Source organism: Gymnogyps californianus, chromosome 13 (genome assembly GCF_018139145.2).
Source record: "Gymnogyps californianus isolate 813 chromosome 13, ASM1813914v2, whole genome shotgun sequence".
NCBI lineage: Eukaryota > Metazoa > Chordata > Aves > Accipitriformes > Cathartidae > Gymnogyps > Gymnogyps californianus.
In genome coordinates this window covers 14672799-14698719 of record NC_059483.1, presented here as the reverse complement: position 1 = coordinate 14698719, position 25921 = coordinate 14672799, and the positions used below count along the sequence as shown (strand labels likewise).

The 25921-nt window shown below is 35.4% G+C and overlaps 1 protein-coding gene across 1 annotated transcript in view; it reads right to left on the bottom strand.

The window, feature by feature from the left end:
- IL17RD (interleukin 17 receptor D) overlaps positions 1–25921 on the bottom strand; it is a 52663-nt gene continuing 26742 nt past the window's right edge. The window contains exons 2-13 of the mRNA XM_050904918.1: positions 23572–23629; positions 20111–20236; positions 15345–15463; positions 14773–14893; positions 13763–13807; positions 13513–13664; positions 12620–12685; positions 12008–12062; positions 10964–11074; positions 9135–9319; positions 5522–6458; positions 1–3260 (exon numbers count right to left, since the gene is read on the bottom strand). Of these exons, the coding sequence (XP_050760875.1) occupies positions 3145–3260; positions 5522–6458; positions 9135–9319; positions 10964–11074; positions 12008–12062; positions 12620–12685; positions 13513–13664; positions 13763–13807; positions 14773–14893; positions 15345–15392 (1836 nt within the window). The 5' untranslated portion in view covers positions 15393–15463; positions 20111–20236; positions 23572–23629 and the 3' untranslated portion in view covers positions 1–3144. The remainder of the gene's footprint in view (positions 3261–5521; positions 6459–9134; positions 9320–10963; positions 11075–12007; positions 12063–12619; positions 12686–13512; positions 13665–13762; positions 13808–14772; positions 14894–15344; positions 15464–20110; positions 20237–23571; positions 23630–25921) is intronic.

Below are 25921 nucleotides of genomic sequence, written 5' to 3'. Positions count from 1 at the left end.
TAACTTCTAAATTATAGTATCATAACTTCATTTCTGCAAATGCCAGCTGCATTCTATTTTCAACAGTTGATGTGTTTATGTACAGGTACAAATTATAGCAACAACTACACTTATCATTCAATATGTTGAACACACTGCCATATCTTGAACCTTCAGCTTTCTAATGTTTTTTCCACCCTCCCAGAAAATACATTTTAAAACATCCAAACAATGTCCACACATTTGAGTCTAGCAGAAATTAAAGGGATCCTTTCACCATTAACATTCTGTTTAGAGTTTACTAATGCTTGAAAATAGTAGTAAGCTAACCTCTAATTTGTGTATTAACATATTTGTTGTAAAAAAATTTTTTACAAGGATTTTTGCTGTTATTCTCATTGGAGGGAAAATACAGAATTCTTGCAAATTCAGTACCAGGTCCTTCCAGCATCTCAATATATATAATATTTTCCTAATTTTTTAAAGCACTGTGGCTTTGTAAAAAAACTATGCTAAATCAGATCAAGTATTACTTTTCTCAATTTTGTATAGTTTAAGTGTGGGCTTGTCCTACTCTAAATTTTCAATTAATTATATGCTCTTTCTTCTGAGGACATATAATATGCTGTTTCCACCTTATGCTAAGAAGGAATGAAGGCATTCTTCTTTTCTCCCCTCCTCCCCCCCAACAGATTTGATTGGCATCTGCATAGACCATTTATAATTAAAAAAATATGATTTGCAGGATTATACAGCAAATTTTGAAGAAATAAAAACGCTGATGACCAGTGATACTTTGTGCAACTGCCTTTGTCCATTTTCGAAACTGAGCTTTCTTAGAGCTCAAAATGAAAACCTAATTCCGTTAAGTAATACCAATTCTGCTACTGAATTTAACAGAACTAGGAAATCTTCCCAATCTTTAGCATAAACTAACACTATGTCAGACTGGGACTTTCCACGGAGGAAAGCAGCGTTACCTTCACCAGCTAATTGCTAAGAAATTGCCTCCTCCTCATGTTTTGCAGCTTTAGCATTTCTATGCACAGCAGCTCTTCAGCACACAAATTTTGTAACCTTTCTGCCCGTGTCTTATCAATCCAAACTCTTTCTCTAGTAAAATGGCAAGAATTGCACTGACTCAAGATCCTTCACAGCTGGATTTAGTGGAGGAGCATCTACCTCTAGATTATTCTGCCTAGTTTGACCCAGGTATTTTTCAACTTCAAAGAATGGGAAAACATGAAGAATTTTGCTTTCAGTACAGCCGAAGGCACAGCATAAAAAAACCCATTATTGAAGGTGCAGATGATTCACTATGTACTTAAAACTACCTAAAACTTACTCAGGTATTGCAAGTTTGAGGTTTTCCAGTTAGTGTTCTTTCAAATGCAGAAAACAGGAAAAGTAAGGAACATTACATTAATGGACAAGGCCCTCCAAATCTGACACATATATCTAGTTGATCACAGAATTCCATATTACAATTGCAAAGCATGCCGGAATTCTGCCATCGATGGTTATGTTCAAATAATTGTTACAGCACTTTCTTACTCCATCTGTGACAACAATTGCAAGGGGTTTTTTTGGAAATTCAAATGATTAAACTGACTCAAAAAAACCCCAACCCACAAGCTCTAAAGCTACTCAGCCAAAATCATCACTGATTTAATAGTTCTATCTCATGCTATTAAAATGGATAATACAATGTAACAGTTCGCAATGTCTCATTCTCATCTATCAAAATTGAGAGAATATTTGAGGAGTTTGAGTTCTCCCTTGATGTATTCCTAAAGTAACCTCCGGTTAGTGGAATGTGAAGACAGGTTAAGTGAGACAGAATCTGACTCCACGAGCAAAATTAGAAAAGGCACATTGATAAGGTGTCCTTTACTATTTGCTGTTATCATGCTTATCATAATAGTGCCTAGAATTGCACCTACACAGATGGGTTTTACTTAAGAAAAGTTGCTCTTTGGAAACAGCAGGGATATTTGGGATGATAGCATACCTACCTGGTCACTGCAGAAGAAAGGACATGCATGCTCTGTGTCTTTAGATAAAGATGTCCAGTTGTAGTTTTACCATTTTTTGTTAATACAACACTAGTAATATTATACTATCACTAAGTAGCATGAACTGCAAAATAACTCATAGGCTTCTGTTTACTGGTTGGCTCAAAACAAAGCAAAGTATTCATGCCTGTTAACTGCTTGTCTTAACTTGTTTTACCCCAGGTGATTTTGTAGCAGCATGTCCTTGAAGGATAATATGAAATCCCCCCCTAAAGCATACTCATCTCATGGCTGAAGAAATCCAGAATGATGTCTTAAATACAAAATTTGGTCTTCCTTCCTCCATCTCTTTAAAATATTCTTTATATTAGCCCTTCCAGGAAGAAAACGGGAAACTTTGTTTCCATGGTATCACTCGGCATATGCAGGTTCTATATTTTTATCTATTATAAAAATGATACTTCAGACTCAGTATGGTACTATTTGTGAGTCATCATAGCCAGATTGTGGAGAAGAGACAGGAGAATCATACAGAAGAGGAAGACATGCGCTTATCTGAAATTAAATACTGGGACACATTAACATGTGGGAAAGAGAGGAGACTGTGAGGAAAAGAGCTCGAACATTTTTAAAAGAAAATTATTTGTTCTGATGGAGAATTTCTTGATCTCACCTTTGGCATTTTATCTTGCTTCTGAAAAAAAATCCTGCTCTCATTCACTACAACACTCCTGCCATCAAGTATGTCAGCACTTAAAACTAGAGGCTGGACTACAAAGTTTACTAAGACTTAATGTTCCAAGCTATGTTATGTCCAGTTGCAAGATTACTTCTAGCAAAAAAAGTCAATTTTGATTATGGCATCTGTAAACAGTGTAATATCATGACATTTAAATTAGTAACAGGAATAATTTTGAAATGTACTCTCATCTATTTTTCCATGCTGCATTTTTCAAATCATGAAAGACTTTATATAAAAAGACCAACAGATTCAAGTTTACTGGCCATAAAAAAAATCCCTTAGGAATAACAGATCTTCTCCAGGGAGTATTTGTTCCTTCAAGTAGATTTAGTGCTGAGACAACATGGTATTTAAAGCACAAACAGAGGCTGTTAATAAAGTGGCAATGCATAACAATGTTGTAATGTATTATAAAGGAGCAATTGCCTGCAGTTCGTCAGTATGGATATGGCAATGAAGTTCTGCTTTACATATTCCAGGCACTAAAAATCTTGTTGCAGTGATTACAGGAGGTTCTTCTTCCCCTATAAAAGGAAAAAAAAGTGAGGTTCATTAATTGAAACATTGATTTTGTATTTGGTCAACATGTTAGAAACAATGAAAAGAAAACTTGTGAAAACCCTCTGGATCATAATGCCATACATTCATGAAGCTGAACTACCATGCTCAGTAACTCCTTATCTAAAGAATTAATACACATTTTCTCCCCAGGCAGGGCTTCTTAGAGGAGACCTTATTAGTGAATGGACCTAGTAAAGGTTTGGCTGTTGGTACTTCCTCAAAATTAAACTGGTTTGAACTTCAGTTGATGATGCCCAATATGATGATCTCTTTGAGAATCTTTTCTTTGCAGATCAGTAGTCTGCACATGAACTGCACTGAAAGATAGGAAGTATTACAAATTATGTGACTTACGATTTTAATTCAAAAGATTAAATCAAACTGTCCTTTAAAGAAGAAAGGAAAGATCTACCTTGAGATGCTAAATGACAGAGCTATTCACTTCTGTTCTGACCAAGTAATGGATAAAAAATAGGTAGCCAGAACAGAAAGAGTACTGTGAATTCAGAGTAATACTTTGGACATGTCCAACTCTTAGAAGAGAATAAAAGCTAAAAAATTCTATCTACTCCTCTCATTATTAGGCATATAAATATTAGGGCTATAAATATTTTGTATGTCTGGGACAGTAAAAAGATTTAATGGGTTGCACTCTAATAGGCAGATGATGCTCAGTTCTAGATACTGTCTCCTTTGTACCCTGTACCTAATTAGCACTGCGGTTTGGGTGAGGGGAGGTTTCAGCGAGAGTCGGTCAGGGTCGTGCTTTTGGACAGGGAGAGTGACTGGGAAAATGGCAGAAGTTATTGTGGTTTCTTAAGACGCTGGAACACCAGTGTTAAGATCCAACTCTACCAGCTAGTGCTATAATGTTTAACCTCTATAGCTGAAACATGTTAACAAGTAGGTATGTGACTTGAGAATTAATTACTGGAGAGACTGCCTCTTTCTTCCAGTGACTCCTTGGCAGCTGGGATACCCAGCTGACAGCTCTGTGATTGAATCAGGAGGGGAATACTGGTAAAGCATTCTTACAGAGAGGCCATAAATTTTAAACTAGCATCCTACTTTCATTCAACACTAGAACCTTTACAGATACCATCTGTAATTTTTCCCACAAATGTGAGAAAAGGTTATGTTAGAAGATGGCAGGAAATTAAAGAATATAATATTAATTTTGAAACAATAACAGAGTATTTGTGGCTTATGTAATTATATCAGTAAATTTTTATTTTTTTCTACCTGAAAAGTTTTCAGGTTTCAGTTATTTTCTCCTATAGACTATCCAGCCTATAGATATAGATGCTGTAAGTGTAAATCAACATCTATATTCTCTCCCCCCAAGATAATTCTAGCATCAAACATTAGTTATGAATTCTCTGAATAATTAAAAAAAATCCATTTAGCCAAGAGAAAAGTCTAACAAATTAGCTCACTGTCAATATTCATTCAAGAAAGCAGAACAGCATACCACCATCAAAATGCAATATTCACCTCTTGTAGCTGCTTAAGGAAAATCTCAGCAAACAGCAGTTTTATCCTATGAATACAATTGCTGGAACATTCCACACTGATGCAGTTGTGATGCCAGTTCAATGTACTGTAACTAGTAAGGTCAGATCAGCTTTTTACGTAGCCTGGGGCAATATTTACACCTTCTAACTGTAGGTGTCTAAACCAGGTATCTATTTTGGAGAGTGTCTTCCACGCATTTAAACTCCTCCACTGAAACCTGTTTGTTCATCCCCCCCTGCCCTATATCCAATGAGAAGCCTAATGTCACTCTGAAACTTGAGTTAACCACAGTACAGACTATATCCCTAAAGGTTCTAGTATGTACTGGAGCAAAATAGGATGTCAGTTTTAGAGTTATGGCTGTTCCATAAGAATGCTTCACCAGATCACTCTCTTGATTAAACCACACAACTGTCAGCTGAGTATCCCAGCTGCCAAGGAGTCCCTGGAAGAAAGAAGCTGTCTCTCCAGTAATAGGTCCATTAATGAGAAGTGACTTATTAATAGAATCCCCCCCCCCAATAAGTTAAGGAAAAGATTTATTTTTCTAACGTTACTGAAACCTATCTTTTTTACCATCTTTATACAATACTTACTTTTCTCTGCAGCTTTCTATATGGCTCCTCACATATTATCTTAAGTATTTTGAGATGGTAGAAATATGTACACAGTAACTGAATATAATTTTTGAAACACTGCTGTATCTTACCTAAACCTGATGATGAAGAAACACTTCCTGTAACGGAAGATGTTTCAATTTGGTCCGTCAGTAGTCCTTCCATTAAAGGTAAGGATAATTCAGATGAAGGAACAGATGAATCATAGATTCCAGAATCTCGAGGCATATCTTTAAGATTTGAAGCTTTAACAACATGTAACAATGGCTGAAGAACAGAGCTGCCACCACTTTGAATGTCCTGAGTTTCATCTTCTCCAAGGTTTAAGTGCTGAATTATACAGTGAGAGTCTGAATTCCCTGCTGGAATAATATTTACATCTGTTTTCAGGTAAAAATCGCCATCCATCACCTGTTTATTCACTAAGTCATTTAAAACCAAGCCCGAATCAAATTTTTCCATTACAGGCTCTGAGTAATGTAAAGAAGGTGGAGGGAAGGGAATAAATTGTTTCTCAAACCAATCTGGTTCCTGATCAATGAACTGATGCATATTGCAAATGGCAACATAAAGAGACCTCCCAGATTTGCTCCTGAAATAATTCCTTTTACTAATGTTAACAGGAAACACCTCTGAATCCTGTACACTAAGATCTCTGGAGTGTAAATGTGAATACAGCTGAGGGAGATTGTCCATGAGTTTGTATTTTGTACTTAGATCCAGAATACCAGGGATGTCTCCTTCACAGGAGTAATCAAAGTAGACTGCAATGAACTTGCAGAGGTCATTTGAATTCTGCTTTGCTTGACGAAGCTTCTCTGCAACAGTCAACACAGCAAACAGAAAGAGTTCTCCTTTTCCTGCATCTTTGGTTACCCCTCTGTGTTTCCAGTTCTTTTTTTCAACGAAGTATTTCATTCCCTTGGAACATACAATGATGATAAACTGGGACTCGTTTATTTTTTTAATAAGCCACTCTTTCTGACCTTCTTTACAAATTTTTAGATCTTCCCACAAATCTAGAGCCACCTGGAAAAGAAAAGAACATTCTGGTTGATATTCATTATTAGATTATTAGATATATTTGCTAATAAAATTTAAAGGAGTTATACTCAGTCAGCTTGTATTTATCTGACAACTGATAATTAATGATGAGTTTAACTATAGCTTGTCCTTGATGCAAATACAAGGTGTTTTAAAAGAGAAATAAGTAATAATTAACATAGCGTTGATAGTGGACAAACTGGAATCAGTGATACTATGTCAGTAGTTGTTCACCAAAATAAGCAAGGCCTCATATTCATTCTAAACTCTGCTCGCGGGCTGAATATTTCACTGGGCTAAGGAAGTGGGTGAATTGCTAAGGTAAAAAGGAAAACCTTCCAGACTTTTTTTTTTTAAAAACAAGAATGCTAGTTATTATATGAACCCATTTTGCTGCTTATTTATTACTTAAAGAAAAACATACCTAATTATACCCGTGTTACGTATAAATTTATGGAATCAATAAGTAACAGTGCAAAGCCAAGTAGTTGAATGTAAACTGGGTAGTTCCTTAAAAAATAAAGCCACTATGGATTTGGTACATAGCAATATTTCTCGGGGAATAAAAAGAACATAGAAAATGTGGCTGGACCAAGTAAATTACTATTTACTTATCTGATCAAATTAGGTATCATCAATCCACAATAAACAATGTATCGTGCCTGCCTCAAACAATTTAACTGTTGTGTATTTGGGTCCTTAATGTGCTGAATGTAATGGAAATCCATATTCATTTATCATCTTTTGCATATTAATGAAGTCTGATGCCAAGAATTTTCATATCTAGATACAAACATAATTAGGGGCTATAACATTGAGTCCTTCAAGTTAGGATGCAAAACAGCAGCAGCTTATCTCTGATAAGAAAGCTCTGACAATTTTATCGTAAGAGTTGTTTTATTTTGTACTTTGACAAATTTTCTGAACATTCTACATGGTCTGAAATGCCTGTGTACACCAAGATGAAGGACACAATGCCTCATCTCATGAAAGAAAGAATGAGCAGTAGAATAACAGAAAAAAATAGATGCAAAAAACTTTCATAACAGACACACATCAAAACCATTTATAAAGTCTTCCCTCAAGCATTTTTCCAGAGAACAAAGTATTTTTGCTCTGCTGCATCACCCGTAACAGAGTGGAAAACTTCGCCATGTCAGAAGACAGAGAGTAGGTGGATGCCTAGAACACAAGGAGTCCTGAAAACTGTTACCGCACGTTCAGCTACAGGAAGAAAGTGACCATGCCTGAAGTGGTCAGGCAGTTGGACCAGATGCTCGTTGTAGGTCCCTTCTAACTGAACTATTCTATTCTATGCATGGGGAAGAGAAGTCATTTTACAGCTGCTTGGGAGATACTCTGATAAAGGTACAATGCAGGTAGTTTTTCTTTTGTGTCTGTTTTTGTTTCTGTTCTTCAAAATACTGTCTGATCTCCTATCTGGGAGAAAGGATTTTTAGTACGGTCAAGTTATTATTTTAAATGGCTATTAAATGCCACTGGTTTTGTCCTTTATGAGAAAACATTCCAATTCCATATGAAAAATAGTTGTGCAACTGTTCTGTTATGCATTGAGCATCACTTTTTATATTAAACTCCACAGTTTAAATAATAACACATATTATTTCTCTATGTAGATGCTATCAATATTTTGTTATATAAATCTTAAATGATGCCTGCTACCATATGTTTCACTGTACACAGTTATAGCGGTAACAGCTCACCTTAACACTATTCCAAAGAGCTATGGTGTGTATCAGGGCTAAAGTACATCTCTAAAGGGGACTCAAGGAAGTTACTGGTAAAACACCTTACCTGAACTATTTTAAAACATATGAATAAATCGTGAACTTCCCCCCACGCGAGGCACGGATGACGTTACCGCGTGTGGCCGCCAGAGGTCAGAGCTGCTGCACGGCTGAAAACACAGTTCCGGTTCCTAACGTTTAAAATCGCGGTGGCAGGATTAAAATGCAGCAAAACCAGACCAACCATTGTCTTCCCTTTTTACAGTTGAAAAGTGAAAGACTGGCCACATATTGATTGTATTTTAGAAAGCAGTCTGAGATTCTAAACCTAGTTGTTCAAAGTAACGATTTGAATATCTTTCTCAGAGCTTTAAATCAAAAACAAGAAAAAGACATGCTGATTTTACAGCATTAATGGAACAGAAGGGAAGTAAAAAAATAAAAATCAATAAAAATTAATACATAATGTCAACAATCCTAATTACACAGATTTTGGTCTATGAGTAGGAGTTTTGATAGATTCAACAACTTTAAAATTAAAACATATTTTAGGAATACTGAAGCGTATCAGGTAGACATAAATACCTCTTTGTGGCTGCCGACTATAAAGATGCAAGGCCTACTAAACAGAAAACACAGTTAATACAAAACAAGCTAAACATGGCTGAATGAAAGTCCTGGAATCAATGCGGTACGCATTTTCCACTATTCTGGTTTTTTTACACGGGCTACAATCCATTCCTTTCCCTAAGTAAAGAATATTTATATAGCCAATATTTAGAAAAATACCAAAAGTTATCTCTGTGGAAAGGAGAAACTGAAATACCTCATTTTCAAGCACATATTATTAGAAGTTTTGGGGGTGCTGTTTTAATCAAGGAAACTCTGTTTACAGAAGAAATGTTGAGTTTACCTCACAGCCACAAAAGTCCTGAAGAAAATAAGCAAAGCACTGGATGACGTTAATGTGTTTCTGGCAATCTTTACTGGAATAGCAGATGAACACTTTTGGCCGGGGACGAAGTCTTTCCACATGGAGACCTGCAGCATATGCTGAAGATTCTGAGCTCTCCTCATCTAGATGGGAATATATATTTTCTAAATCGGAAGAAAGAAAGAGAGTTCACACTATAAAGCTTGGTTTTGTTTTGTTTTAAACTTTTGTAGGCTCATTACTAATGCATACAGTAATGACTTTTTTCAAGAGAGATTTCTTTCCTTTCCAACCTGAAAAAGAAAAGTTGCACACACACTATTTATCCAGCTTATGAGTTGCTACATATGTGGAACACACTTTGAAAGTGAAATGTGCTGTACAACTCAGAAAACTTAAGAAAGGTCTATTTTATAAATTGAATGAGGTTGGTTCACCTCTATCCAGTTTCAACAGTCTTCACCTCTCTGTTCAAATATTATAAGCCTTAAAGATGTATCATCATCAAGAGTTTCCTGTATAACAGTCTCTTGTTTTAAAAAAAACCCACAACACAAGCCAGGTAAGAATATTAAACTCCAGGAACACAGATCCCTTCAGAATATCATACAGTATCTCTCTGGCGTATATATATACACACACACGTTTGGACATTAATTTGACATTAATTTGAATTAAGATATGATTAATTTAAATCAAAATAGCTATTAGTGTTTCTTTCCTTGCATAGATGCTTTTATGCTGGAACATAAAAGTCTGGTCTTATGCCAGACTAATTCAATCTAGTTCTACAGTTGATTAAGCTAATTTGGAATAAAGCATGAGTATTTCAAAATACAAATATCCATCTAGGGATTTAATTCAGAACAACTCATCAGGAATAACTATTCTGGAACAACTCTCTCTGTAGACAAATCCTTAGTGATTTGTCTGGTTTTTTTGTTGGAACTGTGCTAGCTGTGAGCAAAGGGATAGCTACAGAAGACCAGAAGGTAAAAGGATTTAACCCAGATGGCATATAGCACTTGCAGTATACCTCGATGCCAAAATTCAGATGGATAACACAGGTATGTGAGTTTGGGGAAGTAATCTCTTTTTCCATATTCATGAAACCGCATGATTCCCTAGATTCTACAAAAAATGCCAATTGATTTTTAATATCTCAATGTAACAAGTGTGGCTTGCCAGCTCCTGGACACAGAGGAGAGAGAACTCAGCAAAGAGGGATGGAATCTAATTTAGAGAAACATCTGCAAGTAAGTCTTGGAAAGCGTAAATTTAGGAAGATGGCTTAGGATGAAGTGTAAAGGCAACTTCCAGGAAAGTGAGCAAATCTGGAATAGTATTCCAGACAGTGCTGAGAATTGCATTCGTATCACATAGCTTTACTTTACTTCTGGTTTAAAATAAATATGAATTAGACATTTCTGAATTAAATAAGGGAATGTTTAAAATATATCAATTTACAGACCTGTTTGATTTCTACATGGTCATGTAGTACTTTCACAAACAAAAAGAAACCCAAAACCAAAAATATTTCCCAACAGCAATTTTGTTGTCTTCTTTCTACAGTGAAGTCTTGATTTGTGATACAATACTTTCTATGGCAACAAATTACCATCAAGCACCGATTAAGAATTTGCTACAAGTTTCAACACACAAAAAAGCTGTGGGGAGGAAGGAGACAGAAGTAGAAAAGAAAGCTCTTCAGATAAGAGTTATTTCTGGAATAAACGTACCAGTTAAGACTCTCTTGGTTGCAAAAGTGCATCTTTAAATGGAACTCTGTATTGAATAAACCCTCTTACCTTGCTGTTTCTTGCGGCACATCACTGTGAAAAGCGTTGCAAATGCTGAAATGACAACTAAAGGGACTGTAATGGCAATAGCTCTTATTGGTCCAGCCCACGGAGAATGTACTTTGAAAAATAAAGCAGAATTAGCCATACGCAAATAAGCTATAATTATCTAATCATATCTGCGCACTGGGAATGTAAAACTGCTGCAGTACACTATTACCAAGTAATTCTCCAATATGCAGTAGAATCAAACATCATGTTCTGCTCCATTTTAAATAGGTTTTATGCTGATTGCCCCCATCACCTCAGCATTCGAGTGAATAACATAAGTAAGAAGTGCTGCATGGCAACTCCTACCTCTCCCCATGAGAAGAACTTTACATGAAGTGTAGTTTTGATAAGATACGCAATAGTCATTTGGACCTGACAGATTTTTGTTCCAGGGTGCTGAACTAGCCACTTAGAAAGAACTGCCTTCCTGCACAGATTACCTTTAGCAACATGCATTAGGATTCAGTCCATTTTGCCTGTTGCCTTCATCAGCGGCTATGTTTTGTGTCTGCAGTTACATTCTGAAATCCCTATTTAGCTTCTCAACAACCGGTCTGATACATAGACATGCTAAGCATTCACCTGACAGGTTTCCCAGACTGCTCGATTTGATTTCAGGGCTGGTAATTTGTTTAGGCTGCTCTCACAGTTTCATTACATTATTTCCACACTACTGCATGCATCAGTTGTATGCAATTAAGATACAGGCTATGATTCTTCATATCCATATATACAACAAAAGTAACTTTCCCACAAAGATTTCCAATGATATATTGATCTAAACTGTACTAAATATAAATGTAGAGATGCAGGTGTGTATGTACAAGGGTGCATGTCTACTCTTTTTTCTTTAGGTCAAAAAATTACAGCACAATTGCCTCAGTAGTCTTGATTATGGCAAACAGACACAGGTCAAATCGAGATTTATTTCCAACATAATTAAAACTGAATCTAAATTAATACGGTAAATATTGTATACCGTTTAAAAAACAAAATTCATACCTGGTTTTAGCGCATAGTGCATTGTTTTCCTTGTTGTATTAGTGTCATCAACCAGCTTTGAAAAGTAAAAGTTGAATTTTACTTTGTGGAAATTTGATTTTATTTCTTTTCTGCAATATGTAAACAACTGTAACAGCTTTCACGACCAAATGTGAAGAAACTTACTGTTCAAAAAGTTAAAACTAAAGAGCACCACAAACTAGTAATTAGTGAAATCATTTGTCTTTGTTGGGACATAATGTTGTAATATTAACTTTCAGAGTTCACATACTGTCATCATCAAGAGAAATACACAGTTTATAAGCACAGTAAAAATTGACTAAACTACAGAATTCCAATTTAAAAAAAAAAAAAAAATCTAAGTCCAAGAGTTATGCAGGCCCACAACTTTACTTGAAGGCACAGATGAAACTGCTATGCACTCAAGGAAGCAAAGCTATGGAAAGGTCAAGAACAATCTGTCTAAAAACCTTTACTTGCCCAAGGTACTTCAGTAGGGATGCCTGAAGTCCAATTTTACCAAAGTGTGACTTGAAATACTGCAATTTCAGTTAATTTCTCAATTAACATACTCATTTAGCTGTTGTACAAATGACTATTTATAAATATTACCTCAATTATATAATCCCCTGGAGATACATTCTGAAGAATACAACTTGTAGTATCTGTGTTTTGCTCCTACATCAAAGAAAGAGAATACTTTGCAAGCCATTCACATACTTTTAAAACCTAATAAAAAATACATTCGCATTGATTTAGAAACATACAGTGCCCTCCTGCATTAAGACACCTTAAACTAGCAAAACTAAGTCTCTCCATTCAAATATGCAAGGACTACAATCGTCTGCCTGCAAAACTAAAATATGATTAAATTATCCCCCAAAAAATCTTAAAAGTCTGGTCTAGTACATAAACTCTATATTATGCCCTGAAGCTCCCTAGCTTTCAGAGACTTAGGATGAAACGTTCATCACTGCGAACAAACTTGCCATTGAATACTAACCAAAGTTAAGGAAAATAATACAGGAAATTGCAGCTCCCATAATAAGACTTAGGCACACAGCTGTACAAAATCACAGAGAGCCTAATTCCATGCACATACTAAAATGAGAGCTATCTTGTGATACCCTCTCAGATGAGTAATCTATAAAGTGGTCAAATTTGGTGCAAAGGTGAAATAAAAAAGTAGGAAATAATATGTATAACAAACATAATAAAACTGCAGTTTGAAGTACTAATTAGTTGTAGGGTCTTCAAGAGAGAGAACAGTCTCTTCCCATTTGCTTATACTATCCAGCTGCAACGGAGCCCTCAATCCTGGTTTTGACTGATGAGTGCCATCACAATACAATTATTATTTACATAAATAGTACCAAATAGTTTAAAAATTTTAAAACTGACAGTATTCTGTATTATATTAATTTTTTAAAGTTTCTATAAAACCTTAGAACATCTAACGTTACTAGGTGTTGTGCTTTTAAGAGTTGCAAAACTCAGCAATGTACCTGTTTGCAGGTCTTCTGCTTAAACGGCCCTTCATGCTTAAGTTTGTAGTGAAGAAAGTAATATCTAAACCCAAAGTTGTGAGGTGCATGATCAAAGGACACTTGCATGTTAAAACCCTGCTGGGTAACATTCAGATTCCTTGGCTTCCAGTCTGTCAGAGGAGATATTAATGAATTGGAAAAAAGTGACTCTGCAAGTACAGTAACTTTTTGTAAGAAGAATATACAGAAAGTATTACATCTTACTTACAAGGTTTGCAGACAAGGTTTTCTGGCTGTAGCAACAATTCACATGCTACAAATACATACAAAAATTATTAATGATACAGTATCAAAATGCTATGCTACTTAAATAGAAAAAGAATGAGGGCAAACGATGGAGTAAATATATTTCGCGAACTTAGCTTTGTTATCATTTCAAGTCCCTTTTCATCTTTATATGAGAAACACAGGTTCATTAATTTGAAAATAGCATTCCTTAGTGAGACAAAAGGGAGAGCACCAGGCACAGCAGGAAAGGAAGTTGAAACTAGCCTTAAATACATTTACTCAGAGTAAATAACTATGCTGAACACTATTACAAAGACAAATGTTATTGCGGTCTGCATCAACAGATAGACTTGAAAATATTTTAAGAAAGTTTTATAGGGCACAAAAAGCTAAGCAGGACAAATATCAACATTTCACCCCAAAGGGTACTTGCAGTTTCTCATCATACTATTTAGGCACTGAGGAGCTTATTCAAGTTTCTTCTAACTCCAATGAGAATTGCTAAGTAATTTTGAGAAGTTCATCTTGATTTGTTGCTATCTAATTTTATATGTACTCATCTATATCTGTGTCTAGATATCTGTTTTTGAAACTGTGATCTCAAAACCAAAAACAACCTGAGCTTCTCCACAATGTCCACAGAGGAGAAGGAGCAAACCATCTTCATGAGTCAAATGTTCCTGAGAACCATGGGACTAATCCTGCTGTAGGCAAACCTGAGATAATCTCAGGCCTACCTGAGGCTTTTCTTCTGGTTGTTGCCTAACATGTATTATCATACACCACAGATTTATCTGTGGCATCCAAATTCTTTCCACTTAACACCCAGATCTTCCTTCAAAGACTATGTCAGTAACTCTCTTAACCTAGACTCATCTAACATCATCATCTACTACATTCCTTTGTTGGGAAAACTAAAAAGCTGGGGGGGAGGGGGGCACCCATTGGTGAAGAGATGATATGCAATACTATATTGTATGCAATACTTACGTCTAGTTCGGAAGAAAAATGGGTGATAATTACTTTCATTTTTAATGGAAGGAAAAGGAACAATCTTTACAAAGTAATCTGTTTCAAACTTCAGATTTACAAAGGGCTGGGATTCCATTCCCTACAAAAAGACAAGATTGCAACATACTTTAAAATCAACTATTATAACTGAAAGTATCTTTCAAAACAAGCCCACAGTTTTGCAAACATAAGCAGAAATTAATACATTAAGAATCCTTTATTTACCCCTCCATTACACATTGACATGAGGCATCTCAATACAGAGTTGGATGTGGACTATTGCAGACGTGCACCTGTACTCCAGGGTCATCCAAATGACAGTTTCCAGCTTCAGGAAAGCTTCCATAGAAGGGGAGTAGATCTGTCTCTAGAGCAACAACTATCACTAGTTTAAAGAATAATACTGTTAGGAAGCAACCTGCACCCTAGTAAACAGCACATTGTGTATATAATTAGAGATATACTTAGATTTATATGCAGCATATAAACACTTTCAAGACTACTCACACAATCAAGCAACAATGAAACTTTTCTTGAAACAAAGCACTTACTGTTCGTTTAAAATTGGGGCTGAGCTGCTTTGGATCTTTTAAAACCATCTGCTGGCATTGTCTTCCCTCTGATTTTAACTCCTCAAGTATTACTCGAAATCCTTTCAGGAATTCAATCCCTGCAAACAGCAGGGCATTTAAATAGAAGACTAATATTTCAAAATGCATAATGTGGTATTTTATGTAATTTGAATATATTTCATTTGTCTTTAAAAATGAAACTTACCATTCATATGAAATATGTTTGTGTTTTAATACCTGTTGTTGTATGTCAGTTCTTCCCACATTTTCTATCTTGCCTATTTAGAATTCAATCTTTGGCAAAGGCTGCAATTACTACATACTTGTGTAATGCTTAGAGCAGAGGGGCCCACATCTCAGCTGCGGCTTCCAAATTATCACTGCAATATATGTTATCATTATCTTCATCACCCTCAGGAATACTTTATAGCTATAGTAACTTCACATCTCCATTATTAGCAATGAAATACAACATTTTGCTAGCAATTTACAGAAATACTCCTCTATAACATGTTCCTATCATTTCGGAGACTACCAGATTAAAGGGATAGCGGTTGTTACAACTTCTTCAGTTCTAGTATAGTATGGGATAACAGAAAACTTGACTTAAATGGAATGGAATTTATTTCAGTGCGTGAATACCTCCAGTTATTTATAACTGATGCCAGAACTACACCCATTTTTTTCAAGTTACTCTAACACAACTAACTCTCAGCACAGTGTGTTTACATTTCTTTGTAATGTTCTCATCATGGAATTACTCCATCACATGACTAAACTGAGTCACGGTGATGCGAATGTCACAGGACAATGCCAGAGTGATAGTTACCTGTGATAATTACCCTATGATAGTTTTGTGGCTCAGGTATCAAAGTCACTGTATAGTTCTTCAAGACTAACTACCACTACTCCATCTAATTATATCTTTTCAACAGCATTACATATGGCAGAATACATATTTATCAAAGACACAGCCACAGCCTTTGTAAGCTAAATGCTACATAAATCAAAATGGATTGAGTTTATCCTATGCTTGTCAAATTAAAAAAAAAAAATATCCCAAATGTATGATTTTTCATGGACCTCCTCTGTTTCACTAGTTTTCATGGTTTTGCGGGGGCTTTTTTCATGTTTTACAATTTTGTAGAAGATAAAGACCATGAGTTGCCCAATGTGTTCTTAATATTCCATGGAACAAAAGCACCATTTGTGCTTACATGAAGACCATGAAAGAGAAAGTGCCCAGTCTCCATGTTACCCGAGATGTTTCAACGGCAGTTCTGTCCTCATGCTTTCCAAAGGATTAACCTCTGATCGTTGCAAGAAAGAACACCAAGCTTTGTTTCCCATAGAGATTTGATTCATCCAGTCTGCAGCTGAAGATTACCAAATGCTTTAAACTGCACAGTTTTGCAGCATTAAGTGTAATTTTCATAGACTCTTTTAAACCCCAGAAATTAATCATTATTTTTTATCAAAGAAAATTATGAAAGCATGATTTAATACTGGGAGGTCACAAAAAATGACAATTTTTCTTACCTAAAATGTTTGATTTAATAAATGCAGGTTTAGGCTAAAAAAATACCAAGTTTAATAAATAGACATTTGCATTATTAGCCATATTTCATCATTTAGGATGCAATCCTACCACATAAATGGGAACTTCCAGCCCTTACTAAATCATAAGAAACACCTGATTTAAAAGCTTTTTGAGGGAGTATGAACCATGAAATATCAAGTTGAGACTCTGCTGTATGAGAAAAAGAACACAAAAAAACCAATCTCTGTTTTAATTTTGAAAACTGTATTGTGCTTAACCAATTATTTCATTGATATGGAAAAGCACCTTTGCAGTTAAAATTCTTTAATGAAGTATTAAAAACATTCAAGAAGGAAACTCCAGCTCTTTCATTTGCTAAACACTGGTGACAAAAAAATGAGTTCACATTAAGTTACTCTATTTAGGACCTTAATTAGTGTGAAGAAAAAGAAATTATGAGCAGGTGTGGGTACAGAGAGAGTGCACTATAGTGCAGTGGTCTCCAGATTTTGTTGATCATGCACTCCTATCAACAAAAAAATTTTTGAGCACAAACCCCCAGTAGATTTATAAAATATACATATGTACTACTGTGCTAATATATTATGTACATTATAAAATATACACAAAAAAATTAAAAAGCATGAGATAAATATTAAAAACTATTTTAAAAATAATTTTTATTTTATTAATGATACAAAACACTTTTGTTCCCACTTAAAAATATTAATAATATTTTTGAGTGAGAGCTATGTGATTGAATATGCTTTGTTATTTTTTTTAAATCTTGGTTTAACACTGTGATATGGCAATTTGAAGGTCTGGTTCTAAGTTCAGTTTATTTCGTTACTTGGTTTTAATGGCTGTCGTAGCTGAAAAAAGAACCTCACAAAGATACATGGATCCAAATGGAGGAAGTGCATCATCGGCTGCATTTACTAAATCATGATACTCATTTTTCACTTCCATCCTCTAATTATGCAAAGGTTTTTCCTGAAATTTGGCTAGTAAATTCCTATCTTCCCTGATGTCAGTTGTTCTCGGAAACTAATCAGAATGTGTCGCATTTTTATATTTTTAACCAATGGGTTCAAAACCCACTGAAACTCTGCATTCAGAAGATTTTTAAACAGGCTAGGAAATTCTGTTTCCTGATCTTTTAAGTGTAAAAATATGAGAGTTTTTATAGGTGAGAAGCTGGCATTGTTTTCAGCAACAAAATCACATAACAAAGGAAACATTTCCAAACATCCATTTTCAAAAAGCTCTTTCCATAGCATTAGCTTCTTTTGAAAAGCAGTTACTTTCTCACTCATTGTTAAAATGTCACCTTTACCTTGGAAAGACACATTAAGTGTGGTTTTGGTTTTTTGGTTGTTTGGTTTTTTTGGTTTGTTTTTTTTTTTTTTAAATATCCACTAGGTAGCATAATACTGACAGCCACTTGTCATCACAGAAAAGGTCAGCAAATTTGGAACACTTGTCTTTTTGTGAAAGACGAATGCTTAACTCAAAAACTTGAGTTTGACAACTCTTAAGCACTTTGCCACAAGATAACCAGTGAACCTCTGTGTGGCACAAAAGATTTTCATGGTCACTCCCCATCTCATTACAAAGTATTGTAAAGACTCTACTATTTAAATGTCTTGTTTTTATAAAACTAACCACTCTGATGACATCCTGTGCACTTCTGGCTCCAACTTCATTGCTGCAATAGTTTTCCTGTGAATGATGCAATGACTGAATTTCACGTGTGGTGCTATCTCTGTAACCTTATGCCAGAATCCTTTTTTTCATTCCAATATTTCCCTGTATTATTTCAGCCAGTTTTACTGCAGCAGGAAGAACAAGCGTTTCCCCAGTGGTATGTGGCTTTTTGTCTTTCACTATTGAGTAAGGAATCTCAAAAAAGATTTCACAAAAAGAGTCTTCTAAAGATTTATCATTAAGCTTTTTTACTTTATCGAGTATCGTATGGCTTCAAACATCACTGAAAAAATTGCAGAGGTTTGTCTTCATGTTCCAGATGCTTCGTTTTCACGTCTTGCTAATCATGATGGCTTCACAGTATTAGCTAATATCTCAAGGCACACTATATGCTTAGGGCAAGGTTCATCATTAACAATGGCAAGTGTAAATCTGTATTTCAAATTGTCTTGACAATTTTGATAATTTTGGCCAACTTTTTATCAGAACTGATTAGACAGTCATTGTTTTTACCTTCTAATGTGGCTGACGAAGAGCCTGTACTAGCAGTAGGGCAACTGTCAGCTCTACTATTTCCTTGTTGTTTGCATGTGCTTGCATTATTAGTATTATCTTCAACTATCTTAAGTCACTTGTCCATTTCATCATGATGGTTAGTTTAGTTAAAACTAGGTAATATAATCAGTAAATTCACTTAACCTGGCACACATACACTGCAATACATCGCAATATGCTGAAAGCAAATGAAAGAGTGAGGGTGCCACTGTGAACCCCTCCACATTGTAGAACACCCATTCTTCCTTCAGGATACCTCACATACCACACGTGAAACATGAACATCTGACATAGAGACCGAGTAAGGGTGCCAGTATCAATTCATATATTAAATATTAGTACAGCTTAGTTTTCCTTTTCAAGATTTAACAAATATGTAAATAGAAGTTCTAAAATTTTCTTCACATGCCCCAGTAGATCATCTTGCGCATCCCCCACTTTGGAGACTACCGCTCTAGTGGGCAACAAGGTGACATTTAAGTGACTGAGGAATATTCTTAGTGACCAGACCTGACAAGAAAACACATTAAAGTTTGTATAGCTATGATTAAGTAATGTTTTCCACCTGCAAGACAATCTGCATCCTAAAGCATCTTTAAGTGTATTAGCAGTTAAACTCAATCAATGCCACTGAAATGCACCAATGCCTTGGGGCAGAGAACGAAATCAGGGCTATTACACAGTTCTGAAGAGCAGGAAAAATTCAACAAACTGGAATAGTAAAAAGCAGCATATGGCTGCAGAAAGCATCCTAGTTTTAAGGGTATTTCAAGTGAGCTAGTAAAAATAGCAGCTTTACAAAGCTGGTAAGAATTTCTTTCTTCTTAAGCAGTTTGCTTCAATGATTCCAAGCATTATTTAATTATTTTACTTAATACCGATCAGCAAGAAGAAGTTATTACCAAAGACATGATGAATTAGTCCGTTTCCCTCTACTACTTACCAATGGCATTCGCTGTCCAGAGTATCGTCACTGCAACCTGTTCATAACATGCATACTGACTGACAGTTATATTCTGCACATCTCCAATCACATGTTTTCCCACTGAATTCAGATAAGGCGTGCAGTCTAAAAATATGGAGAAATAAATGCTTTAAGAAAAACATTCTAGCTGACGTTCTTGTGCCATATCAGAGAAAGTAAATCGTAAACTGCCAACAGCACCTAATCTTAAAGATCTATTCAAGCAACCAGTTTCCAACATGACCCACATCTTTCCATGTAAATAAAGAATTAATTTCCTAACATTTCTTCAAGATTAAGCAATGCAAAAGTACATGTGCACTATTTATTCTATAAAAATAAGTACTGTATAGTAAATCTAGATGAAGCTTTTGTCTCAGGACACTGAACACCACAAAACTTTACAAATCATTGAGCACAACCACTTTCACCAGTTGCAAAACCCTAGTTCACAGGACTCCAAAGGAAATTACCAGTTTATAATACCAGAGTAGCCTGTACCACAGTAAGAGTAAAAATGACACACGCTGGGACTCCCAAAAGAGAACAACTTTTCCTCATTAATTACTCAAAAGAATATGAGGACTGACATTAATTTTGTGCATGTACAGTGCTTAGAGCAAGAGAATGTTGGTTAATGACCAGGCATGTATGAGAACAATGAAGAACGTGAAGCTTTAGAACTGGTGCTCAAGAAGTGCTTTTTAACCACAATACTGCTTGATCCTGACCACAAAGACTCTACTGCCTAAATCCATCTCATCTCTGTCATCCATTCAGTAGCCACATCCCCATAGACCATTTTCCTGCCACTGGATCCAGTCAGAACTGGTTTTGTCTTGTTATCCTCACAAAATACAGCATATTCCCTAAAGTTACAGCTCCACAAACATGCGATTATAGAAAACCTCTGCTTTCATTAAGAAAACATAAGAAAAACATTCTTGACTTTGTTGTTGAACTTGACCATATCTTTATCCATTGAAAACAAATAACCCCAAATTTTATTACTTTTAAAGCCTCACAATGTTTAGGCTCATATTTTGTGGCAGGAAGAGAAGTAGTGGCCAGAGAATTCAATAGTTCTGGAGCACAGTATACATGAAGATGTGTATGCACAAACATTCTGCTTTTGAACTAGTGAAGCCAACAAAATCCAGAAAAAGTTGACCAGTCGACTATATATTACTGCCTGATGATTAATTCTAAAAAACTGAGATAACCTATATGCTATGTATTTGTCTATACAGAGTTTGTAGAAATGAAACATGAAAAATCAGGTGTTATGATAAGCCAATGCAGGAAACTCGAATTTAATTCAGAGGTGTGACCTTAAAGGCAAGGAAAGTAAAATTATTAACTGAAAAGCAGTTTTAGAAAATGGCTTTTTACTATGAATGACAACAGTAAGGGGTCTTTTATGTAACTGCCATGCAAATAAGAATAGAACAGTTTGTACAACATTGCCTTTTACAAAAGCTGGGCAGTTGGTACTTACTCTGCTGTTTGCAGAATTCTGTTGCTACGAGTGAACTCAATGACAGCATGAACTTCCTCTTAGGAGAATAGAGTATCTCTTTCAATGGAAAGTCTGAAGTAACAGTTTTTTGCTAGGTCTGGATCTAATAAATAGCAAGCCCAAGATTCTGGATCCTGGTTACTAAAATTTTATGGTCAAATGACAATTTGCCAAAGTGGAATATAGCACAAATGTCTGCAGTTTGACTGTGAGTCACTGATTTACATTTTTAAAGAACAACAGATTTAAGAAGAAAACAGCAGGGGAAAAAAATGCACTTTTCAGGAAAGCACTTCTTTTACTTGAATACAAGTGAAATACTAAAACATACAAACATTTGTTTTTCACCTGAACAAATAATCTAACCAACTAATTTAACAACATAAAACATAGTTTTGTAGAGTTGCTTTGTGGCAAATAAAAGCCTTTAAATCACAGCCAGCAAGCCAAATTCTCTTTTGTGCTGGCTTATTCACGATAAGTATGTATTTCCATATTATACAAACTCTTTAGCCTTGATATCAGGGAACTCTTCTCCTAGTACTGCAGAACTCAAATAACTCCTCTGTCCGGGAAGCATGCAGTGCCAGCAGAATTTTGAATTAACACTTGTCATTGGTTAAACACAGTTCCTGGTGCCAGAATTAATGGAAAAAACATGACAGATACTGGGACTGAAACAGACTCCATTGTGCTAACTATATGTGGTGATCTCTGTTCTGACTGATATTATTTCCTGTTTTTCTTTATGTAGATAAAAAAATCATAACTCTTTTGTAGCAACCACTTACCTCTTGTACAATCTGACATACTTAAATTTTGCTCATTTTAAATACTAACATCAAATTAGAAGACCAAAAGGATGATCAGAATGAAACAAAAGCACTATTGTTAGGTTTCCTGACACACGTTTTCAATGATGAAATTTTACCCACATTCAGCATCTGAGTTAATTTCTTTGGTTAGGCAAAAAAACCCACCTGTGACTTGCACTGGCATTAATACAAACATTACTGCTGTAAATTAGGACCTTCTCTTGAGTGTACATTGAGTTTACATTGATGATGGCCACTAACTGCCCAAATAAGCATAAATTCCCAATGTAGTCAATAGTCATACTTTACTGACTAGACAACATAGATGACAAAAACCTTTAAAAAAATGAAAACAGTAAGATACAGCCACTCAGCAGATGTTTGAAGAGGTTTGAAGTATTATTGCTGCAACCTGCTTATTACTGTTGTTATGCTAGAGATTACTTTCTTCTTAGTTTAGCTGCAAAACAGACCACATCTGCTACAGTACTAAACCCACCTGTCTTCACTGAAAACGTAGACAGTAGTTTTCCGTTAACCTCGTCCTTTAACACTGTAGCTAACGAAAAGTTCCAACTACTTCAACTAGATGAAGAGATGCTATTCATCTTCAATATTCATATTCAATATTAATCCTTGCAAAGACACATTTTAATATATTCCCTGTATACAAATACAAACTACATGTTTTCTGCCTTGAGACACACTTTACACCACTTTCCCCCAAAATTACACATCAGAGAAAATATGTATAAAGTTTGAAATAATCCTTTCCTATGACTTTGTGTGTAGTGACCCTTTCAATGACTACATTCTTTCACAGAATAAAATCATACTCTATAATTTTCCAGCCAAATACTGGGCAGATGATGTAGGCCAATCTGAAAGTGAAACTACTACAAATTATTAGACCATTTTATTATCAGTGAAACACAGGAAGAAGATCCACCAGACCCCACAGAAACAAATCTAGATTCTAAAATTCTGTCAATACTAAAGAGCTCATGCTATTCTTAAGAGCCATTTTTAAGAGACATGTTGCTATACATTGACAACTGTGACGGAGTCCTTGATTTTTGTGAATATAGTGCAAATTTTCAACTTACTGTCATATTTAAAGGTGATATTGAGTAGTCCATTGTTTTTGGTGACTGATGACAGCCCCTGTAGAGAAATATCAAGAAAATAATTTGAATAAAGCAAGCTACTTTGAACTTATGTAGATTTTTATTTTGTAAATAGTTTGTTGGAGGATGATAGAACTCATGATTTTTTTTTCCCTTCTGTTTGGGCACACCATCCATCAATCTGAACACAAGCAATGACAGGACAGATTGCATACACCTGCATGCACTCACCTGTCATCAACTTTCCAAATGGAGTACTCCAAGAAGTGGGGGGGGAGGGGGGGAAGAGAGAAATGACAGTCTGAATACAATATTTGCATGAAGACATAAAATTCTGACTTAAGTAGTATGACTTGTCCAGTAGATGTGAATCATAGAAGCTTATTTTTGAAAGAAAGCTATGTAACATTCTCAACTTCCACCATCTAGGTTAATCATGCCTGTACAAAAACCACACCTTTAATCAAGGTTTAATGACAAATCAAACTGGGTTCTCCAGGGCAAACACAATGCAAGAGAAGAGAAGAGAAGAATGTCAGCCTGAAAAAGCTGATCTCAATTCCACAGTCATGAAAAAGAGTATCAGAAATTCAAACAGAGAGAAGAAGGAATGTCACTGCTAAGCACTGTGGTCACAGCACTTTAGCTCTATTTTCTTGGTGAAGGTCATTTTCAGGAAAGAAATTAAAGGTAGCAGCAAAACAGTAGAAGAACTGATTAAAGAGCACTCACCACCTCCCAGACACTCCTCATCTCATTAACTACCTCAGAACAGGTGCCTGAAAGACTCTATTACCTATTTGTCAATTAGGCAAACCAACCCACCAAATTTTCAGCACACTCAGAATTCGTCTATAATCAAATCATCCTTTTTTCGTAAGTCTAATATTATTCAATGCTCACAAGAACTACACAGAACTCAAAGCTTAACATAAGCTGAGGTATGATAAGCCAGGGCACAAAACCTATGGCCTGGTTCATCAGTGTGCCTGAACTGTATATGGGAGAAACTCTTACTACAGAGAGAGTATCAATGTCCAGTGTCTAGATATGTGCCCACATCTATCCTTCATTAAATTATTTTATACAGATATATTTATAAGTAATTTATGTTTCTGTGCCTGATATCATTCTTGTGGAATTTATTTTTCCATGTGCTTTGAGTCTTATGTGGTTTATGCACTGGATTACTTTTGTTGTATTTATTTATGTGAGGCCCCCATATAGAGGCCCCAATCATTTTACCATGTATTGTAAATATTTTAAAGAAATTCTTGCTGAGAAGAGCTTAATTAGACAAAAATACAGATGGAGAATTTAAATTTCAATCTTCCCATTGATTATTGGCTAAAATCAACAAATAGTTAAAAGAGAACAAATGAAACAGCGGACTTCCAACTGGAATAATTCAGGTAACTATATCCCGTAACTTTTCCAGTAGAAGTACATATTGTAGAAATCCATTATGCTACATCAGATACCCTTTTCTGTTCTCAAATACTATTAAAATAGATACTGCCATCCATGCTGAGTGTCACAGAAACTGAGGACCAACCAGAGAACTATTCCATTGCTCTCCCAGGGAGGAATCCAGATACATACACAAGCTGATGAGTCTGGTGTCTCTCCTATACCTATGCAAAAGAACTTTGGACTTCAGAGATAGCAATACCTTACCCTTCAGAAAGCACTGAAATTGTTTTTGAAACAGCAAGTGTAGCATCACCCTCACCAGACACAAAGTTGAAAACTGTAACACTGATTCTTATGGAGTAGTATCATTCCCTGAAAGGCAAATAACATCATATTTACCATTATCTTAAAAAAAAAAATACTACCTATTTACATGGAATTATATCTGGTTTTACAGCTACAACGTAAAGGACAGAAGTTAATAGTATTAAAGGACCCCAACAGTAATTAGATGTTGTCACATCCACGTGTAAACATTCAATGCATCTCACTTCATACTCAGACACAAGTGTTTAGAAAGAAAAACAAGGTATGAGTTAAGTTACCTTTCAAAAAATAAAACCTGTAAAACACTACATAAAGAATGAAAGCAAAGTAGATCTGGATAGTACTGTTAGAGTGAAATTTGTAATCTCACTGTCGTCTTAGGTAGCTTTTCATTTGTTTAACTTTGATTTAGTTTGGCATTAAACAAGCTGTTATACAAAAAGACTTCCTGAAACAGGAAGGTGTCATTTTTTTTTCAGTCTTAACTTTCCTATTAAAACCTGTTCTATTCTGACTCATTTTCTGTTTCTCTTAAGCTACATAAAATCTCATTTAACTTACTACTACAGCAAAACAAAGACATTATGTG